Consider the following 18,728-nt stretch of genomic DNA (forward strand, 5'->3'; position numbering starts at 1 on the left):
ACATGGAGTGGATGGCTGGGTTACCACCAGGATATGACAGGCTGGGACACTGGTTGATGAGGTATTCCATAGTCTGAAGTCTGTTTCCACTGTCTGTCTGCTGTGACCTTAATGGAGGAAGTAGGTGCATCTGCCATATGATGTATGGATGTGGTTCAAAGTTGACCATATTTTCCCTGGGCGTGAAAAGCTGCTGGGTTCTTTGATTGGGTCATTGATGAGGTGTTTGTTCAGGACATTTGATCCCTTGCACCTTGCTTGCCATTGATCTTCAAGGGAAAACCCAGAGTCTTTGAGCTCTTGCTTCGCAAGCCAGAAGGATTTTCTGGATTTGAGTCAGAATCTTGGTATATTATTTAGATTGGCATGTATCGGTAGATTCTTGTTCCTTTGAATATGATGGAACTCCTGAAGGATTCTCATATTGTGATGAATTTGAGTTGGATAGATGTGTGCCAGTACAGGAAGCCATGATTGTGACGTTGACTTTATTGTGCCTGTAATGATCCACATGACAGTGTTAAGTTGGGAATCAACAAGTAATGTATGGACACTGTATCCAGTATTCTGCAATAGAGTAGGCAGGGGCCAGTGAAGAGGTCTGTAGAGTGTTTTTGCATCGGCACCCCGGGTCATATCTGCCAGTTTCCGGATGAGCTTTACACGCATATTTATTTTGTCATGGATATTTTACAAGTGCTGGTGGTCTGTGAGGCTTCAGTCTCTACACCAAGATATTTTGGGGTAGGATTGTGTATTATCTGTTGATCATAGCAAGGCACATGCAATCCCATGCTAGCCTTTCAAGTGTTTAGATCAAATGCTGACATGACAATTTTAGTGGGGTTTAGTTTTAGATGTCAACATAGGAAATATTTTCCCATGGTTTTAAGGCCCTTGGTTAGGGTTTGTTCTATGGTAGGTAAATCCCATTCCTGTGTAGTCAGAACAATGTCATCAGCATAGACAAATTTCTGTGATGATGTTTGGGGAAGGTCTCAAGTGTAGATATTAAACAGGTTTGGTGCTAGGACTGATCACTGTGGTAGGCCATTATTGGTTACCAAGGAAAACACAAGAACAATGGTTGGTCAGAACTTCTCGGAAGAATTTTATTGTTGTACTGCATGGGATAATTTTGCTGGCTTTCAGAAGAAGGCCATTCCTCCACACAGTGTCATAGGCTGCAGATAAGTCTAAGAAAGCTGCCCTGATTTTCAGTTTTCTCTGGAATCCTACCTCAGTGGGTTTTGTGAAGGCTAATACTTGGTCAGTGCAGCTGTGGCCTGTTTGGAAACTTGCTTGTTCATTTGGTAACATTGCTTCTACAAGTGGTATAATCCTTACCAATCACATTCTCTCCACGAGCTGGCACAACATACAGAGGAGTGATATAGGCTGGTACAATAAGGGATTATTGGTTGGCTTCCAGTAACAATAGCCTTGTGCCAGATCCTCAGGAAGAGCCCTGAGAAATGGATATTGGAAGACAGTCTTGCCAGCCACTTCCATCATTTGACTCCTAAGAAATTCTGGAAAGACACCATCAAGTCCTGCAGGTTTTTCAGCTTTTGTGAGTGAGAGGCTCTATTTACCGCCTCATCAGTGAAGGATGATACTGAGAGGAGGTAAATAGAGCATTTACCTCCTCTCATTTTACCTCCTCCCCGGACTGATTATTTGTTGGAGCTCTCTGTGCACGTTGCACTTAATAGATTTGGTGGTTTTGAGTTCACAAGGAACTGTGTTCTTGAAATTGCATCAGCTGAGACTTCAGGATTTCAATGTTTCACTGGGTTTGCAGCTCCAAGCTGATGCAACAAGCTTTGTATCTGGAAGGAGTGAAGTCCAGAGCTTGAACCTTCTTGATTGACCGTTGATGATGTGCTAGTTTCAGTGATTCTATTAGAGATGTTGCAGTGTTTGGGTCACCAGATGTTTGGTACTCCTTTAATAGCCTTTCTGTTTCTGGTTTCCAGCATGAGATATATCCTTTTGGATTGCTGAAGATGTTTTTCTTTGCAGCTATTTGGATAAGCCAAGTGACACATGCTTAGAGTTTGGTGGAATTTAATCGATGTGGTCTCAGTTGTTGCAGTGCCTCCTGGCCAGTTCGTCGTTTGAAAGTTCCATCACGGTTTGGGTGATGCCGTAACTACCGGGAGTTCAGTCCCCAGGTGGATTATCACTGGCCAGTGCTGACTGTGTGGAAAGTGGTCCAGAATAGTTCTGGAGGCATTCTGAAGAATTCTGAACTGATCTTTGGTGGGAAACAGAGATTCGGGTGGAGTCTGTTAGGCAGCAGGCGAAATGAAAAATGCCGCTATTTATCACATAAAAAAGAAAGTATGTCTTCATTTGCTGACCATTCCACAAGTGCCTCGTTCACAAAGTAATTATTAATATAGCTCCACATTATGTGGTGACTATTGAAATCACTGACATACATAGCTGGGTGATAGGCTGTGGGTAGTGGAAGAGAAGGCCAGTATGTATTCAGTGGTTTGTACATGTTAACCATCATCATCTTGTCGATTCTTACTAAGATGGGAAAGGTTCTGGAATTGCTCCTGTCATCTATCATTTCATAATCCTTCATTCTCTGCTTGATCCACGTGGCAATGATGTGTTTTGGGTGCTGGAGGGAAGCAACAAGATTGGAGCGGGCAGTACGGCAGCATGAGTCTCGGGCGTCATTATTTGATCTGAGTTTCTTGCTGGGTGAGGACATCAATCACCTTGTCTAGCATAATGCTAGCTAGCTAGTCCCTTTTAGAGCAAGACTTACCTCCAATGTTAAATTGGCAAATTTGTAGAGCTGGGCCTATGGGTCTGTTAAAGTGGGTTCAGGGAAATCACTTTTTGTAGTTTTCCCCCGACTTTTTCCCATTGCTGTTTGATCCAGGACTTTGCTAAGCCATGTTTGGACCCTGGCTTGATTACACGGCTTGGCCCGTAGCATGTAACAGGGCAGATCATGAGAAGGTTGTCTTAATGCATGTCTTAATTTGCCTCCTAACTACTAAGGGCTAGCTCAGTGGTTTGAGCATTGGCTTCCTAAACCCAGTGTTGTGAGTTCACTCCCTGAAGGGGCCATTTAGGTATTTGGGGCAAAAATCTGTCTGGGGATTGGTCCTGCTTCAAGCAGGGGATTGGTCTAGATAACCTCCTGAGGTCCCTTCCAACTCTGATATTCTACAGTGATATGTGCCATATAAATGCCTAATATATAGAGAGAGTTTTTCTTCAGTCCTCACTTGGGCTAACTCTCATTGACTTCATCTAGCTTAGCTCAATTTCATTTTGAAACTTTCAAAATGAAGTTTTTTTTGGATTTTCCCTTTAGTGGGAAATTTTGAAGTTTCTACTTTTTGTTCCAAAATTAAATGACCTTCCCCCCCGCTCCCAATTTCAGAATTTCCCATAGAATGGAATATCTGACTTTCGACCAGCACTATTTAAAAGTCATCTTATTTATTTTTACAGAACCCAGTATTTTTTGTGGGTTACAATGAATAATGATGATACAGTACAAAGGGTGCACTAAATTACCATTCAATGGCAATTTATGGACACAAACTTAAAACATTCTCTTTTCAAGGCGCTAAACTGTCTTTAAAGGATTTAAGATTAAAGGCTTCATGACACAAATTTTCATGGTTACTTCTGCCCTGCAGTGATATGCATGTCTTAAGGGGCTGAGTATTTCAGATCTTTATACATGCCGAACTGTGTCTAATTATTATACTGGAATCATTTAACAAATGGTGGGTTTACATTCACGGGAATGTCTCCTTTTGTGTCCTACGCAAATGTCATTGTTACTATGCTGGTTCTGGATCTAACCCTCTGAATCCTTCTGCGCCCAAACACTGACCTTCACTAGGGGACCCCTGTAAAAAAGTGAACCTGTGCACACATTGCATTGATCAGTATGGGCTGACGGAGGAATTTGACCGATGGCAGTGCTGCAGTTGGGTGTTCAGTATACTGTTTCTGCATCCTAAAGAAAACCTTAACCTGACCACTATTGCAATGGATTTTTTATCATGCTGAGGCACAGGCACATAGGAATTGCCATATAAGATCAGACCCATGATCCATCTACTCCAGTGAACTGTCTCCAACAGTGGTCAGCACCAGATGCTTCAGAGGAAGGTGCAGGAAACCCCATAGTAGGCACAGAAGATATGGGGTAATTTGCCAACCTTGAGGGTTTCCTCCTAATCCCTAGTAGATAGAGATTGTCTTAAACCCCAAGGCATGAGGTTTTGTGCGTTCCTTCCCAAACTCTCCTTTTCTGTTGGCATCAGTTATTATAACTCTGGATTTTCTTGTTATCCAAATAATCATCCAATCTCTCTCTTGGAATCTTGTTAAATTCTAGGTCTTGATGGCATCTTGTGGCAATGAGTTCCCTAGTCTGAACACATGTGGAGTGAAAAAGAGTTGGCAGGCACCCAGCTCTCTGGGCTGCCCAGTTCCTCAGCCAGGTGGGGAGGTGGAAAGTCCAGGGAGCCTAGGAACTTGGGAAGATGGGCAGCCCACCAGACAGGCTTCCAGGGAGCAACTCATGGAACATATTTTGTTTCAGAAACACTGAAAAATTCCCACTGCAGGAATATTTTAGTGTTTTCTAATAGAAATATTGCGGCTTTTTAGTCTCATGACATTTTTTGAGTGTTTTGTCCTGATTCAGGATGAAAAAAGTTCTAAAAACTTGACATTTTTCATAGGTCAGAAATTTCATCTCCCACCCAGCTCTCTGTTGTGTATGAAAGCACAACACTGGCTTTATTTTCGGTAAACTATCATGACCTACTTCTTGCTCAGTTTTTTAAACCGCTGTTCCAGTTTTGGTTTGGTTCATGCTATCTCTGTGTGAGATCTGTTTCCTATACATAGGTGTGTGTATATATCTATGTATGTGTTGGAAATGTTTCTATTTTTGCCTCGAAATCTATGAATGAACTTAAACTTTTTAAGGCATCATATCAAGGAGTAATGCTAAGCATCAGCGATTGGTTTGAGCATTGGCCTCATGATAGCTTCTTTAAGAGCTACTAGCACTCTTCTCTACCCTTCCCCCACTGCTGTGGGGAACCACCAAATGCCTCAACCAACAGTGGACCTAGTACTTCTGCACTGGCCTTCACCATCCAGGAAGGGGAAGCGGCCAGCTCAGAGGTTTTGCAGGAAGTCACCCAGCACCTGCATAAACTCCATGAGTGATACAGGCTGAGACACGAGCAGAAAAGACTAACTTGGAATTTTGGTAGTGAATTAAGCTAAACCAAATTAGGTCACTTTAATTCTGAATGCGTGCGTCCACACAGAGGTTTGATGTGGGTTAACTATTCTTTAAATTCACACCTTTGAGTAATTCAGATTAATTTTCCTGGGGGCGTGTCTGCATGGCAGACTGCCCTGTTCAGACCCTCCAGCCCACTCCAAAAGGTACCTCATTCTTGTTAACATTGTCCTATATGTACCTTTCAGAGCATGCCAGCGGGCTCTATGCAGGGCAGTTAAAGTGCAGAACGTTAGAGCACTTTATAAATCGCACCCCACTGGTGCGCTTTGCTGTGCTGTATAGATAGATGCTGTCCGAAAACCTGTCTTTTGCTATACGTCTGTAAGCACTCAGCACAATGGGTCTGTAACGAGGCGGCTTTGGGCTGGACAGCCTGAGGCCAACCAACCCTGATTACAGAATGAGCCCCACCTGAGGGGAATCAGGCAGTGTCCTGTAAAGAGCAGAAGGTGGCTGTGGTGAGAATGAGAGAGGCCTCTGCAGTGAAGATCCTGAGACCAGGGGAACGGCTCTAGCTAGGAAGGGCTGAGCCTTGCCTGATTCTGACCAATCTCATGAGGGAAGGATTGTAGGTTTAGTTATGAACTTTAAGTTAATAAGTCAGACCCTGAGGAGGGTTGTTGTGATTGGACTGGAAGAACCTTGCATGGAGTTTATCTGGGCATCCAAGAAGGGAAACTGAGGTGAAGAGTGGCATTCGGGACTGTCTTGAGGCCACCAGGGGGCGCTCATCTACAGGGGTTCTGATCTTGGTTGGTCCCTAGGCACTACCATAGTAACCACAATTACTAATGAAGTACTGCAAAAGGAGCAGGAGTACTTGTGGCACCTTAGAGACAAACAAATTTATTTCAGCATGAGCTTTCGTGAGCTACAGCTCACTTCTTCGGATGCATAGAATGGAACACACAGACATGAGATATTTATACATACAGAGAACATGTCTGTGTGTTCCATTCTATGCATCCGAAGAACTGAGCTGTAGCTCACGAAAGCTCATGCTGAAATAAATTTGTTAGTCTCTAAGGTGCCACAAGTACTCCTGTTCTTTTTGCGGATACAGACTAACACGGCTGCTACTCTGAAACCTGTAGTAAAGTACTGGAGTTTGAGGAAACCTTTTGCTGTGAAACAAACTGCTTAAAGCAATAAAAGTGCAGCCTGTCCTTTCTTAAACCATCTCCTAAATCTTGTTTCTGTGAGTTACATAAGCTCTCTGGATCTTCTGTTTCCAGCACTGTAGCAATGTAAACAATAAACACTGTGTTTGCACAGGACATAAAACTAACCAAAAAGTTTGCTGGTGGGGCTAGAGTTGTCTTTCTGGTGAGTGAAGCTTGGCACTGCAATGTGAAATCCAGTTCCAGTAGATGTAGTATCAGCATTTTAAAAGCTTCTTCTTTGTTGTCCCATCATCAATCATACCATTGTATAAACATGTTTGTTTTCACAACAGGGTTATAAAAGAAATGTTCATTGGGAAGGAAAATAATACATAGTTCAATTCAGCTGATAAAATCAGGGCAGTTGTAATTACTAGTGATAATACTGATCCAGGCTTGCAAACTGGACCTAGATTCTGCAGCAATGACTGGAGATTTGGCAACAGTGGATATTTGGTGGCAGCTTCTGGTAAATGAGAAAATGTTTGTTTTTAATTAATGGAACAAGAAAATAATCCAATCTGTGTGGTAGGCTCTGTGTTATGTGCTTTGATATTAAGTTCAGGTTGGTTTTACTCTGCCCCTACATTCAGTTTTCAATGCATCACCAGAATTTGTGCTGATGATGGAATTTCTGGAGGTTTGGGCTGTTGGGTAAGGGACATGGGGGGGCCCCCGCTGGACACCCAGTAAGGCTTAGGAGGTGGTTTGGAATTGCTCCGCAATAAATAGTTATCAATGTTGACATTAAAATGGCATCATTAAGTATCAGAGTCAACAGCTGCACAGGTGACTAGTTGACTGGAGCTAAATGCTTCTAAGGAAATAATTCAAAGGACTTTTTGCCAGAGTAGGGCTGGTAGTTCTGCTATCTGGCTCCCCACTGCCATCTATAGGCCCTTTCTGCAGTTGCAGTCCCTTGCTGTCTGCAGTTCACACAAAAAGCATACCTTGCTGCTTATGTGCCTGTGCTGTAAGCTACTGTATGTGATGTGCAGGTGTGCTAGACTGTCCTGATCCCCAATGTGATGTGTATGAAGTATAGGTGTGAAACCCTCTCAGGTGCAGGTGAGCTGTCTGCTAAAGTGAATCTGATCTCTGGAGCTGTTAGGTGGACTATTGGGTCTTGGGCATCAGAGAAGGGATGTATTTGAATGTGTGGATTTGGGTTCCCTATTTTTTTTGTTGGTATGAAATCTTGCTGTGAAAAAATCTTTCTGTTGTAATCTTTTTAATGTATAATATCTGTAATTTGCCATAACACATTCTGCACAATTTCATTGTAAACCATAATAATATGGCTAACAGTTTTTTAACACATGACAAAATAATACAATCATAACACAATACAATGACCTAGTATTGGCTTGCCATCAATAAATGATATAACAAAAAATAATTAATGCTCTTGCTTCCTTGAATTCACAAATACCTGCAGTTTTGCCTGACATTCAAATAATAGTCCAAGTTCAGCTTCAAAATCTGATCAATGTCACCTGCATTTGAAGTGTTCAGTTAATGTTCAATTAACAAAAAAGCCCCCCACCAGTAAAAACTATTCTTGGATGTTCTTCTGGACCTAAACTGACATGGCATTCTCTTGGAAGTTCATCTTGGATATGGTACTGCCATTGACATCACCACTTCTTACCTGCTCCTGTAAACGCCAGCAAGCCAGCACTGCCTTCCACACTGTACTGGCCATAGACCACAGAAGCTGTATGTGAGATGACTGAGCAGTAAAAGGAAATTGGAAGTGAACGATGACAAAGAAGGAAATAGTAAAAAATCTTTTGAATTTTCTAAAAAGGAAATATTTAAATCCTTTTCCATATAAATTGAGGTGATGGAAAAATATCACAGGGCAACTTTCAAAAATGGACACGCTTACACAAAACCCCATTGAGGTTCTAGCCAATTTGTACAGACCAGGGCAAAACACTTGCCAGTGGGCATAGGGCATTTGAATTGGCAAAATTTGGAAGCAATTGCGTACTGAGTGCCTAACTTGAAGTATTTCAAAGTGAGTTAGTGAAATAAGTTTCATTGAAAGTCAGTCAAGTGGTGAGTGGAAAGTTGGACTGAAGTTAAGTAAATAGTGTTGAGTGTGGTACTGGAGGTGTCACCTCAGGCAAGGCAAGAGGGTCCAGCAAAGAGGTTTCCTGGTCCTACCAGGCAGCAAACCAGGGCCTACAGCTAGCTAATGCCTTCAGCCTGAATGCTTACTGTAAATGATAATCCTTATAGTTGTTGTCTGCCAAGCTGTGTCCCATTAACTGAATCTGTGTAACAAACTGTAATAAATATACATAAAAATATTTATCTGCCCCACTTTTAACCATCCACTCCTAACATAATGGCAGTAAAACAGAGGGAGTAAGAGATTAGAAACTAAAGAGGAGGAAAGGCCTAGGAGAGAGAGAAAGAGGGAAGAGCCCAGCAGGTGGAAGAGGTGGCCAGGCAGCAGGAAAGCAGGTGCTTATGGATGCGAGTGGCTGTCTGGGGGGCTAGGCTTGCTTTGCGCAGGTTCCTCATTCCCTCTTTTCTCTTTGAGCTCTCTTTGAATTGCTGCTGAAGAGGTTGAGAGGGAAGGCGCGCGAAGAGACCCTGCACGTGAGGAAGAGAGGAAGACCCCAGCCTTTTTTTTTTTTTTTTTTTTTTTTTTTTTTTTTTTTTTTTTTTTTTCGGCCCAGTTAGAGCGGCGCGAAAAGCTTTTTTTTTTTTTTTGCATCTGAGAGGAAAAGAGATAGGGAAGTGAGATAAGGTGGAATGATGATCCAGGTGACAGAAGCTGTTGAGGTGAGTGATGAGTGGTGGGTGGAGACTCTGAGGTGAGCAGAGATGGAGATAAGTTGGAGGGAGATGAGAGAGGGAAGGGAGAAAAAAGGAGGAGAGAGAAGAGAGAGACAGAGAGAGGGGAAGAGAGAGAGAGAGAGGCAGAAGAGAGGAAGACCAGAGATTGGGATTGAGACTGTGAGTTTGAGCAGGAATGAATGAGAGGAGCAGAAGAGAGAAGGGTTTCAGAAGAAGAGAATGAAAAACAGAGAAGAATTTTATGAAAAACATGGCTTTTTGGGAGGAAGAGGGGAGAGGAGGAGGGGGCTGAGGAGAAAGGAGCATGGATGAGAAGTTTAGCGGCAATTTTTGTTTGTGCATTTAAAACAAAAGGAAAAATATGAAACAAAAAAACTTGAAAACAAAATTATTTAAATTAGAACAGAAACTCCAACATTAAATTTCTGAAAATGAAAAATTGATTGGATCATTCACATGGCCTTGCACTCTAGGACCAAATCATGTATTTTACCAGCCTATGCTGCAATGGGTCCAGAATCGTGGAAGGGTATTTACTATTTCAGAAGTCTCTGGACACCTCAACAAACATAGTGCTGAGTCTCTGTCTGGTCTATTATATTTAGGTTCTTTGTTTCCAGCTTGTTTGTTCACATGTGTTGCTCATGTTGCTTGTTGTGTGACACTTGTGCTGTATTTATTGAATTTTTATTTTTTTAAAAATAAAAAAATAAATGAATGAATAAATTTTTAATTTTTTTGCTTTTTAAGCTTTCTTATAATTTAAAAAAAAGAAGAAAAGTTTAAAGAGGAGAAAAGTACTTAAAATACTCTCTCTCTCTCTTCTTCTAAAGTCTCTCTCTTAGTAGTTCTCAGTTTGTGACTAATACAGTGTGAAAAATAATCTTAAAATACTTTACAAATTAAAATACTTTACAGATATAGCCTGAGCCCAGCCCTCAACACCAAAACAAATACAACAAATACACAGGATTGTAACTAGTTTTTTTTTAAAACCTCTGGCATCTACTTGTTCTGTTGTACTTTTGTGTTGTACTCCTAGCACAACAATGAAGGTGGCAGCTGTGTGCTAATACAGTATAAATGTTAAATAATAATAATAAAAAATAAATACAAACCTCTGCAATGAGTCACCTCTGGAGAATAAATATCAGTATAATCAACACAGAAACCAACACACAGACAGCTAGAGAGAGAAGAAGGAGAATAGTGACTCTGATTGAAACTGCAAGGAGGAAGGTAGGTGAGGAGGAGTAAGTGTTCAAATTAATTGTAATCCTATCCTTTGTACAGGGTTAACAGGCCTACTCCTGCCAAAATGTGCCATGAGATCCTTAATAGTCACAGGGCGTGTGAGCTCCGTTTTACATCTCATCTGAACCTGGTCTGAGGGGGTGAGGACTGGGAAAAAAAAAAGAAAAAAGAGAGAGAGGACTGGGAGGCTGAGAGGGAGGGCAAGATAAGAAAAGCTGCAGCAGCAGCAGCTAGGGATGAGACTATATGGTGTAGGTTTTTGATGATGGATGATTCAATTTGATGCAGCTAGCTTGGGGATGCAGGAAGGGGTGGTGTGGGGGTGGTGGTGGGGGAGGCAAGACAAACACTGCAGCATTTTGGTCAGACTAGAAGGGGAGATATAAGCTGTGGGGGACTGGCAGGGTGCTCTCATGGTTAAGAGACTGGACTGAGCCAGTGTTCTGCTCTGCCACAGTTTTCCTGTGTGACCTTGGGCAAGTCATTGAACATCTCAGCTCCTGATCTGTAAAATGGGGATAAATTTCCCACCTCGCAAAAGTGAGGGTCTAGTGTATCAGACAGGCCACATACCATAGGCCAGAGATGCAGTTACAATAATCCGATGACTTTAAATAATAGAACAGATACATTAAAATAAACTTGAACGGTTATCGCGTGTCCACACATCTAACCCTCACTGAAGTCAACGGGAGTTGCTGGCATGACGGGAAGATAGCTGCTTTTAAAAAAATATCTGAAGCACATACTGTTCCTCAGACTGTAAACAATCTGTGGTGAAAGATACTTGACAGACTCCCTTTAAATCTATGAGTGATCCTATGGTTTTAAAAGGCACACCTTTTATTTTATGTAAACAAATACAACCATTTACATACAGCTGTTGCTTATTCTAGCACCGGCTACCTGGCTTTTCATGTGTATACTTTATTTTTGGAGAACCATCAATGGTATATAAGTGGTAACATAGGCCGAGCCCCAAGCACCTCTGGTGCTATTTAATAAAGAACATTTTTTTACAGAGCATGTCACTTACAATAATAATACCCAGGACTGGCTCCAGGGTTTTTGCCGCCCCAAGCAGCAAAAAGAAAAAAAAAAGAAAGAAAGAAAAAAAAAGCCGGGATCGCGATCTGCAGCTCTACCGCCGCCGCTTCAGTCTTCGGTGGCAATTCAGCGGCAGGTCCTTTGCTCCGAGAGGGACTGAGGGACCTGCCACTGAATTGCTGCCACAGACCCGGACGTGCCGCCCCTCACCGTTGGCCGGTCCAAGCAGCTGCTTGCTGGGCTGGTGCCTGGAGCTGGCCCTGATAATACCTTACATACACACAACGCCCTTCATCACAAAGAATCCCCGAGGGCTTTACTATATACCTAGCACACAGTGCCATTTAAATGCAGCTGCCTCTGGGGTGGCCCATGATAGCCAAAGACAGTAAACATCACAAAAACACTGGGAGGAGAAATTCTGGGACAAACTCACTCACATAAAGGACCATTGTGTAAAAAGAGAGGATTTAAACCTTCTACTGCCAGGAAGTCAGTCTATGGGGCCGATTCCCTTCCCTGGGGCAGCTGGATGTCAGGGGGTTGGAGCAGGTTAGAACAGCCCCAGATGCTCTAACTTACATTAGCTGGTTATGGTCCTCTGAAGACCACACAAGAGCTGGGGGTAGCTGGAGTGCACTGTGCTCCTGCCACTCCCCATCCCTGGCCCTTTGCGGGGGCTGCAGAGTGCATCGTGTAGGAGCCGGTGCCGGCTGTACCCCCACTAGGGACACCCACACACCAGAGAAGGCCCCAGCAGGGGACTTGTGGGAGGCTCCTGCTCGCTTGGTGCTGCCTGAGTCTCAGTGCAAAGGGAGCGGCTGGGCACTCATGTGTGGACGGATGCACGTGCACTCACAGTCATTTGGAAGGGAAAACCAAGCCCTGGGTGACATGGGCAGGTGAGGGGTTAACCTACTGCCTGGACTGAAGTGCCAGACAGTGAGCCACAGGGAGACGGGAGGGACACAGACACCTCACAGGGCTCCTCCTGGAAACCCAACTGCTGCCTAAGGCAAAGGAGGAGGACTCAGAGACTGTTCTCCACACAGATGCCTCTAGTCCAACACCTTTGGGAGCGTAAGACATGGACACTTTGATCCTCTCTGCAGTGTCTATGGGATTGGGTCACCAACCTGCCCCCCTCCTTCCTGGGACACCTATGGGATTGGGAGCTCTGCCCCCCTTCTCTGGGGCACCTATGGGATTGGGTGCCCTGCCCCCTTCTCGGGGGCACCTATGGGATTGGCTGCCCTGCCCCTCTTCTCTGGGGCACCTATGGGATTGGCTGCCCTGCCCTCTCCTCTCTGAGGCACCTATGGGTTTGCGTACCCGGCCTCCTTCTCTGGGGCACCTATGGGATTGTGTCCTGCCCCACTTCTCTGGGGCATATTTGCATGACCTACTCCCCTTCTCTGGGGCACCTATAGGATTGTGTGTCCTGCCCACCCCCCTCTCTGGGACACATTTGGGTGCCCTGCCCCCCTTCTCTGGGGCACCTACGGGATTATGTGTCCTGCCCTCCCTTCTCTGGGGCACCTATGGGATTGTGTGTCCTGCCCCCGGTCTCTGGGGCACCTGTGGGTTTGTGTCCTGCCCCTCCTTCCCTGGGGCACGTTTGGGTGCCCTGCCCCTCTACTCTGGGCCACCTATAGGATTAGTTGTCCTGCCCTCTCCCCGGGGAAACCGCCGCGGCACATCCACCTGCGCGCCCCGCCCGCCGCGCCAGGCCCGGGTGGAGCCGCCCGGGCCGCGGAGAGGAGGAGCGGGGGGAGGGCCCGGCCAACCAGCCGGCGGCGGGGCTGGGCAATAAAAGCGCAGGTAGCGGCGCGGGCGGCCGCGGTCCGGAGCGGTGCGCGCTGTGCCAGGCTGGGCGCCTGGCTCCCCGGGGCTCCCCAAGATGCTGTTCTGGCACACGCAGCCCGAGCACTACAACCAGCACTCCACCGGCAGCTACCTGCGGTGAGTCCGGCGCCCTGCCCGGCCGCTGCGCGGCGCTGCGCTGGGTGCTCCCGGGCGGGGCAGGGAGAAGGGGAGCGCGTCGGGGAAGGGTGGGCGCTCCAGGCGCATTGGAGAGCCCGGTGCCCTTTGCCTGGGGCGAGGCGCAGGCTGGCCCCACGGCACGTTCCGGCTGGGGGGCGCTCAGGCGTAGCGGGGGCTCTAGGATGGGGCGCCCCCCCGTGTCTCTACTGGCCCGCGTCCCACTCTCGCCAGCCTGTCACCCAGCTGGCGCTTCCCCACTGCCCTGCCGCGCCGCGTGTGCCGCCGGCTCTGGGCGCAGCCAGCATCCGTCCCAACGCGTGTCGTCTAGAGAAAAATCCCCTCGGCGAGGGGCAGAGGTATTGGCGTGCAAAGCTACACCGCGTGGATCTCCTCTGGCGGGTGTAGATCCGGAGTAACGCCACTCGGGTTACATTGGTGTGAAACCAGTATAATCCGAATAAATGAGAGGCGAATCTGCCCGTAAACTTCCCGGCTCGTTTCTTTTAATTTGAGCTGTCTTGTGCTGTTTCCAGGTGAAATCCACTTCCTGGAAAGCTTTCTTCTTTTTGGGTTCCCTTGGAAACGGTCCCACCTTTGCTGCCTATAACTATGAACAGGCTTAAGGAATCTGTGTAGCCTTGGCTTTGAGTCACAGAAAGCTAAATTGGGGGTGAGGGCTGGGATCTCCCCACTTCTTGCCAGAGCTGGCAGTTAAATCGCGTTCAGAGGGTCTTTATTAGACACGGTTGGTTTTTGAACTTTGGACGAGTGCCCTTGAGGGTTCCCTTCTTCTGTAGAGATTTAACAAGAGCATTTCAAAGGGAGACGTTACAACTCTCTGCAAAGCACTGTCAAGTGGCTGTGGAAAATGCTGCATTGGAAATTAGGAAAACCTCAGATTTTCTCAGGATAAGATGTTTCTTTTTTTTTTTTTGGAGGATGGCTAACTGGCTCCAACGGCTGGTTGGGAGCTTGTCCAAACCAGTTATATCCTGTCTTGTTTTCACACCAGTCACATTGAATTCAATCGCTAATTTAAGCACAGGGGCAGTTAAACAATATAGGCTGCAGCATGGCGATATATGTCGAAGAACCCCGTATTTGCACCCCTCTAATAGACAACTGGGAATTTCATTTTTGACTTTGCTGAATGTTTATGAAAATTGTTTCAAATATATCGGGGAAGACTTTCCGCTGGTGGGAAATGGCACAACTCAGTGGAAGTGAATAAGTGCTGATTTACACCAGCAGAGAGTCTGGTTCACAACCAAATGGCTTGTCATTTTCAAAGCATATCTCTGTGTAATCGCTATCTCCGAGAACATCCAGCTTGCCCATTTAAGCACTCAAAAGCCTGGTAATATCTTCCTTTAGGCTGCTAGACATGCATTCTTGAACTCTAGTCCCTATATGCATAGGATGCTTTAAGTACAAAATCCCTTGTTCTCCAGTGGAACGGTATTCAAATTGAGAACTTCCCCCCCCTTCTCTTACATAGAGGCCACTTTTTCATTGCCATGAAGGTCCCGTGTATCTTAAACTGTCTACATGACATGTTCTCGCCCCCCCCAAAGTATGTGTATTAATAACTTAAATGGGGCTGTCGCCCAGCTCCCTCCATGTGGAGCTGGTAAATGGGTGAAGCAGGCTGCATCAACCCAAGGGTTGGTACAGTGTGCAGGCTGCCTTGGCTGTTAGGGAACATGGAGAGCTTGCCATTCACTCATAGTACAGTGATGGGTAATGGTATACAACCCGAAGACTTCGGATGCCTCCTAACGCTGTTCAATAAAACCCCCAGTTTGCACTGGAACATTTGAAGACACCTGTTTTCGGTGACGGCTACTTTTCTGCCAAACTTGTTGAGGCTTGTCTAGACTAGGAAAAGGTGCACAGACAACTACACGGATGTAGGGTGACCAGATAGCAAGTGTGAAAAATTGGGATGGGGGTGGGGGGTAATAGGAGCCTATATAAGAAAAAGTCCCAAATATTGGGACTGTCTCTATAAAATCGGGACATCTGGTCACCCTCCATGGATGTATCTATACCACCAGTGCAATCTCTGAGGCAGAAACACTGCGGCTGTGCAAAAGAGGCTTGTGTGATGTACTCTGGTAGACTATCAAAGTACATCAATCCAATGCCTCTTTTACCCCAGTGCTGCCCGTCTGCATTGGGGGTGTATTTTGGTGTAAGTATGATACTGCCAAAAATCCCAGTACAAGCAGGACCTGAAGTCAGGTCTACACTAGGAGATGGAGCGCTTTACTGCTCTAGGAATACTTTACCAGCAAAGCCTTCCTAGAGTGGATGCAGCTGTCCCCGTCAAAAAAGACTAGAGTAAAATCACGCCCTATGAGTGAAGCAAGCTATACTGGTAAAAATGTAGAGCTGCCTGCACTAAGGACTTCTGCTGGTGTGCTGTTCACATAGCTAACAGACAGCTATATGGGCAGACATCTGTAGTGTAGACTGGCCTTAAAACTGGGGGTTTTTTTGGAGTGGGTCGGGGAGAATCTTGATTCTTCCTCATGGGAACAGTGTTAATTTTTCACTCTCCTTATTCTCCCAATGGTGGAATCACTTACTTCAACAAACTCCCTCCCCGCACCTCCAAAATATATATGGTAAGTGCATTTGACCTCAGGCAGAGACCAGTCCTGGAAAACCTTAGCCGAAAAGTTCTGTGTGAAATAAGATGGGAACTGTTATGGAGCCTCATTATAGAAAAAACTGCTTTCCAAAATGGTAGACAGGACAGCACTTCACAATCTTTGTTCAGTTCTATTTGCTATGCCTGAATTTATATACCTGCCATGTATATGATCTCAGTCCTTGACCGGCTGCTAAAACCTTGTCTCTTTGCCAGACTTTTGATACACTATGTGCCAAATACCATAAAGTAAAATGTTGTTTGTGAGTCTGATCATAAGCACGTTCTAGTTAGTGGGTTTTGGATTAGCCCCTGTGAGAATAAAAATTCTGTTTACTTCTATACAATAGCACTTTTTTGTGCAGTTTCCCAATTGTTTTTTATGATTAGACTTTCCACTAACCTTTCAGATGAAATTAAGGGTCCTTGAATGCTTGCGGTCATTAACCATCCTATAGCACTCTTTGTAAGTTTAGAGGAATTAAATTGGACTATGATATATGGAATGTACTGTAGCCACTTGACTTCTGCCTCCCTACATTTCTCCGTGTCATTTCAGCCAGATAAGGAATGTATCATTTGCCCAAAGTTGTTAATTATGGGCCCACTGGCTGTTTGCATTTGCAGGATCGGGCTCTTAGATTGTAGAGCCTTTGAACAGGGACCGTGTGTTTATATTTTCTGTACAGCAACGTGCATCCTCATGGCATTGTGTAGATAGTGCATGAATAAGTGTTCCTGGGCAGCAGAGGTGACTGCATTTCAGTGGAGACTGATTCCTATATATGAGTGTGGAAAGTATTATGAGGCCCCTGTAGAAGAAATAATGTTTTCAAAATTAATCTGTAGGGATTTGGATCTTCTTTACTGTAATAAGTCTTCATCGTCATATAGGAAAAAGTTGGTGTTTCAGTTAGACAAGAATTGTGATAGCGTCTAATACCAGTGAAACGAACGGGGCTGGACTTTTTCATGGTGGCTATAGATGAGAAAACTCCTGACTCTCCCCATGCTTTGCCTGATCTGCTCCATAGCTTTTTCTCCATAAATAGGAGTGACTGTTTTTGAACCAGGAACTTTTGAGTCTTTACTGCAGAGTACCATTTGATTTAATGGCCTGGAGAGAGCTCCCCCAAGGTTGTAGTGCTGAGAGTTAAAAGCTAACAACAAGTGGATCATTAACCTGCATGGGCAGAACAAACTCCTTAATGCTCTTAACTGCGCAAGCATGCCAACGCTCCTTTCCATGTGCCTAGACAGTTATTTTTTTATGCTTGTTTGTGCATATAAGCATTAATGCAATGGATGCAGCTGCTGCCTCAATAACTTGAAAGTCAAGAGGTTTTATGTGCCCGATGGAGACAAGAGGTGGCTGTAAAGATTTCTGCTCTGAGCCAGGAGGTGGTCAGGTTAGACTTTAGTAGTCTTACAAACAGTACAGAATGAACAGAAGTAGGGTTCAGTGTTAGAGAAGCTGGGAAGACTAATGTGGTTCTTCGTACTTAGGCATAGCGAGATAAGGCTGCTAACACTGGGATCTACTTTCATAGGGTATGTCTACACTACAGCTGGAAGAGAACCCCTCAGCCCGGGTGGGGATGCTTGAGTTAGCATGCTGAAAGTAGCAGCCTGGGTTAGCTGTTGAGTCCAAAGCTGCCCGACCCCCTGTGTCTGAGCTTGGGTGATTAGCCTGTACCTGTGCCTTACAGTGTGCACACTACTATTTTCCGGGCGCGTCTGTTGACTGGTGCTGGGAAGCATGCCCTCAGCTGCAGTGTAGGGATGCCCTTGCTGGTCATGCTTTGGGCACTCTGAATGCGTATGAGTTTTGTGTTGTTCTCTGACCGCGTCAAGATTGATTTCATGTAAGTCGGTGGAGTTATGCCAGCATGAAACTTGGAAAGGACGTCAGATTTGGGTCCACGGGAGTTGTGCAGATGCATCTGAGGGCAGAACCTGACCCTATATTGTGGACAGCTCAAACTCTAAAGGCTTTTAAATTAGAATGAGAGAGGGGCCTAGGCCAAATGGCTGGATCTGATCTATTTTGAAGAAGCTGTGATATCTGGATCCACCCTGGTGACTGGCGACTCTAATGAGCTAGAACAAAACCCTGGACCAAGCCACAATGTGTTGTGCTCAGCCTTGGCGTTCAGCTCTATCTTCTGGTGCAAACGGTACATACAGAAGCATGTTAGCCAAATCCTGAAGCTATTTAACATGGTAGCATGAAGCATCCACATCCCAACAGGCCATATAAACTGGCTGCACGGCAGAGTGACTGTGGATTGCTGTGGAAGAAAGCTCATTCCCAATAGCCATCATTGTTAACCCGACGGCTGTATTGCTTAACTCTGGCCAGGCCTCCCCCAGCCTCCCCACCCTTTATCCTGAGGTGCCCTGACCAGCCCTGAGTTATTAGTCCGTCACACCAATTGTTGGGCGGGGCAGGCTGAATTTTGAGGGGGTGATGAGCGCAGGGTGAGCTGATTGGCTT

The 18,728-nt window shown here is 45.3% G+C and overlaps 1 protein-coding gene across 2 annotated transcripts in view; it reads left to right on the forward strand.

Moving 5' to 3' along the window:
• Positions 1 to 13,437: 13,437 nt before the first annotated feature.
• TFCP2L1 (transcription factor CP2 like 1) overlaps positions 13,438 to 18,728 on the forward strand; it is a 40,074-nt gene continuing 34,783 nt past the window's right edge. The window contains exon 1 of one of the 2 annotated variants that reach the window (XM_039495835.1): positions 13,438 to 13,554. Coding sequence is in view for 1 of the 2 variants with exons in the window: in XM_039495834.1 (XP_039351768.1) it covers positions 13,493 to 13,554 (62 nt within the window). In the remaining variant the exon portion in view is untranslated. The remainder of the gene's footprint in view (positions 13,555 to 18,728) is intronic. The other variant, XM_039495834.1, reaches the window with a different exon arrangement.

Source organism: Mauremys reevesii, linkage group 11 (assembly GCF_016161935.1).
Source record: "Mauremys reevesii isolate NIE-2019 linkage group 11, ASM1616193v1, whole genome shotgun sequence".
In the NCBI taxonomy this organism is placed as follows: domain Eukaryota; kingdom Metazoa; phylum Chordata; order Testudines; family Geoemydidae; genus Mauremys; species Mauremys reevesii.